Source organism: Chelmon rostratus, chromosome 10 (genome assembly GCF_017976325.1).
Source record: "Chelmon rostratus isolate fCheRos1 chromosome 10, fCheRos1.pri, whole genome shotgun sequence".
Lineage (NCBI taxonomy): Eukaryota > Metazoa > Chordata > Actinopteri > Chaetodontiformes > Chaetodontidae > Chelmon > Chelmon rostratus.
Window position 1 is genome coordinate 24,104,442 of NC_055667.1, and position 11,581 is coordinate 24,116,022.

General features: G+C 41.6%; 2 protein-coding genes across 3 annotated transcripts; one reads left to right on the forward strand and one right to left on the reverse strand.

Moving 5' to 3' along the window:
- The first annotated feature begins 4,278 nt into the window (after positions 1 to 4,278).
- ddx19a (DEAD-box helicase 19a) lies at positions 4,279 to 8,602 on the forward strand. Of its 2 annotated transcripts, none has more exons than XM_041945717.1 (11): positions 4,279 to 4,341; positions 4,515 to 4,593; positions 4,697 to 4,880; positions 4,979 to 5,071; positions 5,869 to 5,971; positions 6,076 to 6,190; positions 6,288 to 6,465; positions 6,570 to 6,807; positions 7,870 to 8,032; positions 8,129 to 8,320; positions 8,411 to 8,602. In XM_041945717.1, exons 1-11 carry the CDS (start codon positions 4,279 to 4,281, stop codon positions 8,470 to 8,472), a joined length of 1,470 nt encoding a protein of 489 aa, XP_041801651.1. In that variant the 3' UTR covers positions 8,473 to 8,602. The 2 variants fall into 2 exon arrangements, with proteins under 2 accessions (XP_041801651.1, XP_041801652.1); XM_041945718.1 differs by having other exon boundaries at positions 4,515 to 4,578; positions 4,688 to 4,880.
- Positions 8,603 to 10,084: 1,482 nt separating this feature from the next.
- Positions 10,085 to 10,849, reverse strand: ubxn10 (UBX domain protein 10). The gene has a single exon (XM_041944947.1). It carries the CDS (start codon positions 10,838 to 10,840, stop codon positions 10,085 to 10,087), a length of 756 nt encoding a protein of 251 aa, XP_041800881.1. The 5' UTR covers positions 10,841 to 10,849.
- Between the last annotated feature and the right edge of the window lie 732 nt (positions 10,850 to 11,581).

The window sequence follows — 11,581 nt, forward strand, 5'->3', positions numbered from 1 at the left end:
TTCTAATGCAAAATAAATATGAGCCACTATAAACATTTCGTTATAATAACAATAATGAAAGTTGAGTTGGAATCGTTTCTAAAATCATTTGTCTCAAATGATTGTTTTGCTAAGATATTCTACAAATTTTATAAGTGTGATTTTGTACAATATTGGACGTAGCTTATCATTTTAGCACTTTAGGGCTCAATAGCAGCCTACAGCCTTTCTTTTTTCCTCTCTTTTACCACGTTTGTTACCCAGCAATAACATCAAACACACAGTAGGGTTTCATTACAAACTCCAAAACTAGATGAAAGCAGCTATAAAGATGTCACTTCAATGCAGCCGGTTTTATAGATTCTGCAACCTCAATAATATGTGGTGCGAAACCAAAAGAGCCTTAGGATGGGTGACACAGGCACTTTAAACATTAGAGATAAAGGTCACAGCTATAAAAAACAAATTTAGAGTGGTATCATCGTTACAGCACACCAACAATGTAACAGGAGAGAGAAAAAACAGTATTCAGTGCCATGTGAGGTGAAAAACAGAAACTTAAGATACATAAAGATGAAATCTCTGGGAGGAATGCAGTGCTGGTAATTATCTAAATTGAACAATAAAATGATATGTTGCTTCGGGCGGTGTTTAATTTTTAATGTCGTCTCCACCACCAGCAATCTTGGTTATGTGCTGTCAAGGGTCTGTGTCTGCTGCACGACCAGAGCCCCAGCACAGGCTTGATAGGAAGTGTTATGACGAAAGCAATTTCCATAGAGACAGCTCTGCTTGCTTGCCTGCTTGCCTGGTGACTGACCAGTAACATCTCTGTTGTGTGTGCCTTTATGTTTGATACTGTGACTGATTGCAATTAAAAGACCAGGCGATCTCTGTTGTTCACACGCACCACAAAATCATATTGTGAAATTAGAACATTCAAACAGGTTGTGCTGGTATCCACAGACACAACTTTCACACCTCCTGGCAATACAAGAATTTGTTAATAATCAGTAACACATTGGATCAATCTTTCTAATAGGTTTTAGCACCTATGGTTATTTATGGCGAGGAAAAGGTCATACAGATGTAATTAGACCATTCAGTTGCCCATCTCAACAGTGCCATCATGTGTCCAGTCAGCCACAGAAGCAAACAGTGATACATCCCTTTATCTCTTTATGCTGTAGAGAGAGAGATACTATATTCTCACACAGGTGGACAAAAAAGGCTTTATAAAAGAAAAATTCAAACACAGCTGGACTGCAAACTCCCAGTCCGAACACCAGATACAGATGCCGAACATCAACACATAATTGCAAATTAGTGTGAAATTTAAATTGCACCTCATACAAAAGGTGATATGAATTTAGATTTTCCATAAGTTCATATTATGCCTTTAAAAAATGACATTTCCATGAGCTGCACGTCAGGTTTTTTCAAGGCATCCTTCCCTTTACTATCTTTCTTCTGATAGTAATTAGTGTTAAAAGTGGCAGTCCCAGGATGATTCTCTCCTTGTTGGCTCAGTCACATGTATCACCCTGCTTCCCCTCCAGGGTTTGTTAAAACCATCAACTCTCAACATTTTCTACCAGCATTGCCACACTCCCCTGCGCTCATTAGAGTCAAAACAGTGAGCAGATGCTGTGGCAACCACCTGTTGGGACACAGCATCTGAATATCTGTTTATAGTGCGAATCAAGATGCATCGCAGGTAGTTTCATCCAACTGGTCAACCTTTTCTTTATTTTAAACAAATGACAAATGCATCATCAAAAAGAAATACTATACAGCATTAAAAAGCATCTGATATGATCACAGTATCAGCCTCATTATCTTACCTTTCATTTGTGTCAGCTGGCGATGCAGCGAGGATCTCTCTCTGTCAGAAGTCTACTTATCATGAAAGATATCCTCCTCCTCTCCGACCTCTCTCAGCTCCCCTTTTTTGTTCTGTCTCTGTGGCGTAGAGGGAATAGGAGTGCTGCCACAGGTGGCAGGACCTACAGATGCAGTGGCCACATCGTTAGTTAGACGCACGATGCAAAGGAAGGGAAGGTGGGTAGGAGCTGCTGCAGCAGTTTAATCAAGCAATGCAACATGTGGTTGCAAAAACTGTTTCATTTATTCTCCTCCCCCTCTTCCTCTTTCTCATCCCTGTGGATGCTGGAGTTGGAGGGCTTTGAGAGAGAGAGACAGAGACAGAGGTGGGTTGAGACAGAGGGTCCACTCCTTCCAATAAACATACCCCTTCCCATCAGATGCGCATTCACAGCATCAGCACCACCCACTCACTACAGCCCTCCCTGAAATCGATGACAACAGGAGCCATTCAGGTATCCGTTTTAATAGGTATGGATGAGGGTAAATGACATGTACTGTAACACCAGGACAGTGAAAAAAGGCTTGGAGGAACAGATTGGTGGGTGAGGGAGCCTTACATGCCCCCTCATATCACCTATAATCTCTGTCTCTTCCTCCCTACGGTGTGATTAGAAAGCTCTCAGTGTATTAAATCCGCTGTGGGTGTTTGGCTGTCTCCGTGTTTTGTGATCACTCGGTTTGATCCATCTGTTTTCTTGCGAGGTTACCATGACAATTAATGTGTGTTTATATGTCATTTTGGTAGTCACGAAAATGTAGATGGTGTCTGTGTGTGTGTGTGTCTGCGTGAGAGAGTAAGTGTGTGTGTGGGGGTGGATTGGCTGAAACCCAACATCCGCCTCCAAATTGAATCAACCTGCAGCCAATAAAACTCTGTACACCCCCCTCCCCCTTCACTCCTTTCCCCTCGCTGTCTATCTGTTTCTCAACCTCTCAAACACAGTCACACACGTACACACACACACACACACACACTCACTCACGCTCTAATAAGGTGAAAAGCAAGTCCACTTAAATGGCTTTGTTTAAGTGAGTTTGAAGTATGGGTCTTCAACTAAAGGTTGTTCCAATTAATCAATTAATTTATAGATTATTTTCTTCTTGTCTGTAAAATGTCAGAAAACAGAGACAATTGCCCTAAAAAAATCCTAAAACTTGGGGTGATCAAGGTTTCTTGTTTTGCAGCAAACAATCCAAGAACCAAATAAATTCAGTGTACAGTCACATAAGATCTTTAGTCAAAAAACAGTCTCAGAAATACAAAGTATTTTTGTTCCCTTTGTCAAGTACTGAGTTAATCTGCTGTGTAGCTGAAACAATTAGTCAGTTCCACAGTAGACAGAACATCAATCTTCTTAATCTTAAATTATTTTTATCAGCAAAAATTCCCCAGTTTAAGATCCTAAAATTTGATAATTTGAGCATTTTCGCTCAAAGCGGCACAATTTCATATAAAAATTAATATGTTAATGTTTGTTTTGGATTGTTGGTCAACAAAACAAGCAATTTGAAGATGTCACCTTGAGGTCTGGGAAATTGTCATTTCATTAGTTTTTTTTTTTTACATTTCATAGATAAAGTGATTAATCAGTTTTAAATTTAGTGAATTTTTCAATTGTGAGATTACCAAAGTCTTGTGTAATCTAAAAAATAGACCTAGTTCAACACCTAGCATCTAATCAGCAACATCTAAATGTAAGTGAAGTTTGTCTTTAACCCTCCAACTATACAGAAAATAATAATCAATCAATCAAAACAACAACAACAACAACAGGAAAAATCGTAAAATTAAAATAATCATCAATTGCAACCATACTGATGAAAATAATGATATTTTGTTTGTAAGTACTTTTCTAGATGCTTTACATGGCAAAATGATGATGAGATTCGTATATTGCCCTCATTAGGGAAAATGCCAATCATGTAGTAGATTCGTGTAGATAATGTGTGATGGGTGTGTCAGCAGGTTCACAGCACAGGGTGGGAATACAGCGGTGCCTTCATGTGTTCCTCATAAACCTCGTAAAAAAGACAAATGTAATCGTAATATTTAAATGGCTGACAGGGGGTTGGAGATGCTGTGAATATGAGTTTTATGTAACTTTTCCTTCAGCTTTCAGCGCAAGATCTACCACAGGATTATTGCTGACATTATCTGACGTTATAAAATTACCACTCGCGTCTTATGTGTGGGCCGTTCGCCTCTTTGATTGGTTGAAGCTCTGTAAAGTCCGATGTTTCCGATGAACGGGAATGCAGCATCAGTGGTGTGGCCCAGCGGGTTGCGGTTGGTCCGGATCAGGACAGCGGCACGTCGTCACTTCACTTCCACGGACATCATTCACGCTGACATCAAACTTTTTGATGAAAGTGTTGTTTGTGTCGAAAGAAACACACAGTTAATGTTTGAAAATGTCTGAAGACTCGTGGGCGGTTGCAGTCGATGTTCAAGAAGCCACAACTCCATCCATACAGGTAAGTTTTAAAGGTGACCAACAGCTTCAAAAGTTACATCAAACCATCTTACTCATCGTTCGTTAGCAGGTTAGCTGGATATGCTACCTAGCTGCTGCGCTGTCTGTCTCCAATATGGCTTGCTGACTTACACACGCAGTTTGGTGCTAATAAACTGTATTTCCACTGACCAGTTGGACTTCTCTAAGAAAGTGGATCGACTGCGATGTCCCCGTAACATGAGAGGAGACATAAATGGTAACTTCATTAACGGTTTTTGGCTAATTGTCATCTCGGCTAACTTTAGTACCGCTCAGTCGTGATGGAGTTTGACGGGCTTTGGTGTTGTTTGTTTTGGTGTGTGCAGGCAACATAGTGTCAGAGAAGACTGAAAATGGAGGCTGGACAAGAGACGGGGACAAAGTGGACCTGGCTGAACAGTCCCTGCTGAACAAACTGATCCGCCGGTCTCTGCTGCGGAACAGAAACGAGGTGGAGGTTCTGCAGCGGGACCCCATCTCTCCTCTGTTCTCCGTGAAGACGTTTGAGGAGCTGAGGCTGTGAGTTTTGACATTTGGCTGAAACAGATGAGCACATGTCTGCTTTTTTTCACCACTCACAAACACTGTTCTTGTTATTTTGACCTGATAATCAATAGGAAACCTGAGCTGCTGAAGGGCGTGTACAACATGGGTTTCAACAGACCATCCAGGATCCAGGAGAATGCTTTGCCCATGATGTTGGCACAGCCGTGAGTTCATTTTGACACAAGTGATCAATTCATCAATGGAGAAAACTTTTATTCTAAAGTAATTAAGTCGGTAATCAAGCAGAAATACAAAATATTTGCTGGTTCAGGCTTCTGAAATGTAAGGATTTGTTGCTCTTCTCTTCATTATATCATTAAAATGTTGTGCCTTTGCATTTTGAACTATCAATTGGACAGTGAGCAACTTGACATCGCCTTGCACTCTAATCTTAATTGTCAACAATTTTGATAATTGATTAATTATTGTGGATGTTAAGCTGGGAAAAATTCCAAATGTTTTCTTGACAAAGTTTGTCAAATGTGAGGATTTGCTGCTCTTCACTCTTTTATAGCAAATTTAACATCTCTGCATTTTGTACTGTTGTTTTGACATGAGTGACCCAACAGCATCACCTTAGACTAAATGATTATTCAATTAATAAAAATCAATTATAAAATAGTAATTTGTGGCACCCCACTTGGAGGGAATGTTAGGGGCAGGCTTGACTTAATAGCACTTTTTAACTTTTTTTCATTATTGACAAATCTACCTGTTACTTAACATCAGTCTTACTTTAACATTTGTCTTATTTTGTCCAACCAACAGCCCAAACACAAAAGTATTTAGTTTCATATAATTTAAGATAATGAAAAGCAACACATCCTCATGTTAACATCATCATTTCTCAGCATTTTTGTCTGAAAGTTACCTAAATATTTACTGGTGAGTTTTGTGCTGATTGACCAATTGTGTGTCTGTGATTTAATCATTTCTTTGTGTGCATTTTCTCTGGGTTCAGACCTCAGAATCTGATTGCACAGTCGCAGTCTGGCACAGGTAAAACTGCTGCTTTTTCTCTGGCCATGCTCAGTCATGTAAACCCAGCCAACAAGTGGACTCAGGTAAGCATGGCATGTAATCTGCAAGGCCAGCCAGTGTCCACATCCAGTTGTAGATGCTGAAATAATACTCACCATTTAAAAACTGTTTTGTTTTGTTTTTTCAGTGCCTCTGCATCGCGCCAACATACGAACTTGCGTTGCAGATTGGTCAAGTAATCGAGCAAATGGGGAAATTTTGTCCTGATGTGAAGCTCGCTTACGGCATTCGGGGCAACAGAAGTAAGAATTTGGTCTTAGTTGTAATTACGTCTGATTTAAATTCATTAAGGAGCCAGTGGTAGTTATATCACTGCGTGAATTTCTGCGTTCTGTTCAGTGGAGCGAGGCATTAAGTTGCAGGAGCAGATTGTCATTGGAACACCAGGCACAGTCCTTGACTGGTGCATCAAATACAAGCTCATTGACCCCAGGAAGATTACTATGTTTGTGCTGGACGAGGCTGATGTGATGATCGCCACGCAGGGTCATCGAGACCAGAGCATACGTATCCAGAGGTGGATTTCAGATACAGCTCAGATTATAAAAGTTTCCTTTGTCATGTCAGTCAGCAAGCTTCTGTTCTCACAAAATTTTCCTGCTTTTCTTCGTACCGATGCAGACAGCTGACAAAGGACTGTCAGATGCTCCTTTTCTCTGCAACCTTTGAAGACTCGGTGTGGAGGTTTGCCGAGCAGGTGGTCCCCGATCCCAATATCATCAGGCTGAAGCGCGAGGAGGAGACGCTGGACACCATCAAGCAGTTCTATGTGCTCTGTAAGGAGAAGGAGGACAAGTTCACAGCCCTCTGTAACCTGTATGGCAGCCTTACCATTGCACAGGCCATGATCTTCTGCCATGTAAGTCAGCTGTTTGAATCCTGTATGGTCCACATTTAATTCTGATCAAAATTTACTACTTTCCTTTTCCTGATTTACACCTGGTGGTCTGTATCTGTATACATCATCTGGATAATGACATCTGTATTAATAATTCGTTCCAATCTCCATTCTGCTTGCATGGTTATCGGGTTTCAACATGCAGGTTCATCAGGCATGACTGGAAGACTTAAAAGACTGGGCTCTACTTCTTTTTCCTTTGAAAAGAGTCGAGAATTCATTTTTAAGTCAATTTTTTTTTTATTTGCGCCGGAAGGCTTTTGCCAGGCAGCTTGAGCTAGCAGTTGCAGGCAGAGTTAGGTTGTGGCTCTCTGTGTCCAGATGTGATCGAGATACACATTGCACGTTAATGCCAAATGTGGTCTAGAATTTGATACATGATAAAATGTGTTTTAATCACTAAGGCTTTCTTCAGACTGTCGGCAAATCAGTTTTTTCTCAAATCAAATCTTTAAGACACACAGTCTGCACTGTTACTTGCAAGTGATCAGATTTGTGTGTCCAGACATCAACAATCTATCTGCATGGGTTGCTATGGTAACTATATAGGCATCAGTAACTACCTGTGTTGGTGACGCGGCTTTCTAACATGGAAGCATGAGAAATGGGCATTCATCATCTCACCCTCCAAACGGTTGCGCTGTCAAGTCGCTGAGTTTGTCTGGCGCGACGGAGGAAGGCTGGGACACATTGGATCTAATTTCTTGTGGTTTTTTTTGCTTTCTTGATTTTTAAAAATCAATCTGAAAACAATCTGGATATGCCAAAAAAATAAATAAAACAGATTTGGGCTGGCAGTCTGAAAAAAGGCTACTACATTCTGCATAAGCCAAAAGTACGATCACAGCATCACATCCTGGAAGTCCCACCAGAACAACTTTATAGCTTTAAGACTTCCCCGTATGATGTGATACAAATTGGAAGTGTATCTAAGTTATGGAAAATAACAAAGATTTCCCAGGAAAATATCCCCTGACAGAATGTAGTATGAGAAATTTTTTTTAGCTGTTACTTTCTCTTCAGACACGCAAGATTGCTGCTTGGCTGACTGCGAACCTGACCAAAGAGGGCCACCAGGTGGCATTGCTGAGCGGGGAAATGACTGTGGAGCAGAGAGCCGCCGTCATCGAACGCTTTAGAAACGGCAAGGAGAAAGTGCTCGTGACCACAAATGTGTGCTCCAGAGGTAAGCGGAAAGAGTCAGATTTTAACATTACAGCATCTTTGTGTTGGGAGGCGAGTATAAATATCCCAAAACCATCTGTGGCTCTGTTGATCACAGGTATTGATGTGGAACAAGTGTCCCTTGTGGTCAACTTTGACCTCCCGTTGGACATGGATGGGAATGCTGACAATGAGACATACCTTCACCGGATTGGCCGCACAGGACGATTTGGCAGAAGAGGATTTGCAGTCAATATGGTTGATAGCAAACACAGCATGAATATTATCAACCAAATTGAGATGCATTTCAGTATGTCTCTGTTTCTTTCAGTTTGATCATGTAAAACGGCAAATGTAAGGATCCGAACGTAGCATTTATCTCTGCGTCTCTCTCCCACAGACAGGAGAATCATGAAACTTGACACCAGCAATGTTGACGAAATGGAAATCCTGATGAGCTGAATGCTTCCCCACATGCACGGCCCAGCAATGAAGCACTTAGATGTGTTACCTCAAATGTGACTTGAGTTCTTTCAAGGCTTTTTTCTTTGCATTTTAGTGTTTACAGAAGAGGGATGCTTACTAATGTTGACTATGCAAACTTATTTGACAGCAGTAATTTGTGCCAAAGTTTTCACTTAAATTTCATTTGATGTGTTCGACTTTGATCACTGAAGTCACCTTAAGGCTTTAAGCTGTCTCCTAGAGACTATAAACCTACCACTGGCTGTTAAAACAGCAATTAAGAAGGGTGGTGATAATACCAAATACAGTTAATGGTTTGCAGTGTTGTGTTTTGATTATCTTATCAAAGATTATTATTTGTGTGGATGAAAAAATAAATCTACTGTTGCATGTAAGACCTGTTGCAGCTGAAATTCTCTTTTTGCACGATGACTTCAGGCATCTGATCAAATAAGACCATTCTATCAGGTGAGTCTAAAAGAACAACTCACTTTATCAGAACCTTTTATTAGACATTAAATACAATGAAAACATATTTAAGTGATTGTACAAGATGTGCAAAAGATGAGACGCCTGTAACCTCTCAATCCTCTGCACTTTAGCGTGTGAAGGTTTTAATACATTTTCCACAGTGAGCAGGGTTTGTGTGTGTTAAATTTATGCTGGAAGACATTTGCTTGGTTATATCGTGGTACTTTTTGAAACTGGCCTTTGTCACAGCGGTCAGTCTGACTCACCTGTGCTTTTCCTGCTGCGATATGTCAAAATGTCTGCTGTGAAAAAGACCTGCTGTTTACCTGTTTGGTTGGCAGTAAATAGATTCCTTTTCTTCTTTTTGAACTGCACGTTACCTCATGTAGACTAATGACTCAACCTGAAATTGGTAAAACAAGATAAGGCTAAGCTTTATGTATTTCTGTTTACACACTTTGAAAGCAGGGCAGTAGTTGTAGTATGAGAGTAAAATCGGATGGATTCATCATGTATTGGCAACCTACTAATGTAATTCTGTACCACTGCATCCTGTTTGGCACATAAGCACCAAAAAAGAAAAGGAAAATTGCAAGACACTTTGTTGTCAGCAGCATCTGATTATGATATCGTATTAAATGCCAGAACTACAGCAATCACATAGATGAAGCAGATTTTCTACTCTCAATCACTAACAGCAGATCGAAGTTCTTAATGAGCTTATTACCTGCTATTCTGAATAAAATCTTACGTAGTCTAACTGAAAAACAACATATATGTAATTTTAAATGCTCATAGGCCAGATGCGGTTAAGCCATACATGATGTTTTAGCGAACCCTCCTTGAATGCTCTGTTCAGTAGTACAGCAAAACAAGTTAGCAGTTAGTTGCATACTGGCCCACGATTGGCTCCAGACTAGATGTGATGTCACAAAATTAAGGTCTGATGCACACGTCCTGAACTTTGGATTGAAGGTGAGCACTGAGAAGCTTCCCTTTCATAGCGGGTCAATGTGAAAACAGTCTTGTAGCTTTAAACTCTCTCACAGTTTCTGCACAGTGAAGCTCAAACATTCCAAGTGAGGCAACAATAAGCAAAAGACACTCTGAAGCAGAGGGAGACTTCAGCCGTTCACACTCACTCCACCACACTGTCATTCTGAGAGATGCACAGCACTGATCTGTTCAAGATGCCACACTGGGCCAAGGTCATATCCATGTCTGCGAAGGTCCTGCGTGGCACATCCATGGTCTCGATGGAGGCGTCTCCATAATTGGCTCCATACCTGACCTCTGCACTGGCTCTCACCCTCAGCAGACTGTCTGTGGGGTCGAAGTGCTGCTGAAACCTCCTGCCACATGGCGCTCGGATTGCAAGGAGCAAACTGCCAGTGGCTCCTCCTTCTTTGGTCATTACTGGTCCTGGGTCAGGGGGCTTAGGCCAGACCCTGAAGTGCACATCAGGCCTTTTGTCCACCTCAGAGCTGCTAATCTGGGTCACTGTTTTGAGATCTGGCTCCTCATGCCCGTGCCTTTGCTGCAGGATAGCATCATCAGCCAGGCTGAGCTTGGACGTCTGTTTGTCCAGGCTCCTCCCAGGACTCACATCTGACTGCCTCCTCTCTATGGAGGGAAGAACCTTGTACTTGTTTAGGGACTGTGGAGGAGCAGCAGGGGCGTCTTGCAGCATCTGCAGAACTTCATCCTGGCTCAGCTGGCCGGCCGGCCACATTATGGGCTGGGACTGGGAGCGGAGGTGTCCGTCCGGCCCGCTGTGCCCTGGAGAGTCTGGAGACGCAGGTGGCCTCTGGATGCTGTCACCTGTGCATGGAGAGCTGTTTACAGCGGGTCTGCTACGCCCCTTGGAGGACTTTGGCCTTGTTAAATGCATCATTAACCAGTTATTTAGGTGAAAGAAGCCTGTGAGGATCCCCGGTTGTTTCTTGGCTTCAGTCCTTCACAAAAAGAGTAAAAGTCATAAAAGTTAATACCGTTTAAGAAGCTGTTTTGGAAAAACAGATTCCCAATACTGAGGCTAAAATACAGCGTAAAACGTTAAAATGCCGTTAAATGCCGTTAGTGCCGTTATTACTTTTGAGTCGCTTTCCTCCCTGTTGACCAGCTCGAGCAGGAAGTGCCTCTTAAGCGTCAGCGAGGTTGCCATGACACTCTGGTTGCCTTGACGACGACATGTGGCCGGCGGCGGGGAGACCCCTGGTGTTGAGTTTGCGCAACTGCAGCTAAATTCATCAGGGTTAACAGCAATATTCTGGGATGTTCCGGCTCCTAAAACATATTTAACATTGTTATATCGCCTCAATACTTCATGCGTGCTTCTTCCACCACTGCTTTTACAACTGGAGCCTGTAAAAGATCCCCAACAGAGCTAATGAGTTGTTTCCTGTGGCGGATTTATCTTGTATGATAATGAATGGATGATAACTTTTGATACATTAAGTTGTTTATGTTGCAGCTAATAAGAGGGATAATTTTAATTATTTTATTGATTTTACAGCTGGACAGCACATGAATTCCCTCCCCTCAGGGATCAATAACGTTTTATTTTAACCTATAATAATACATCATAATTTATTGATTGCATTCTGTATTCATAATCTGAATCTGTGATGGAACT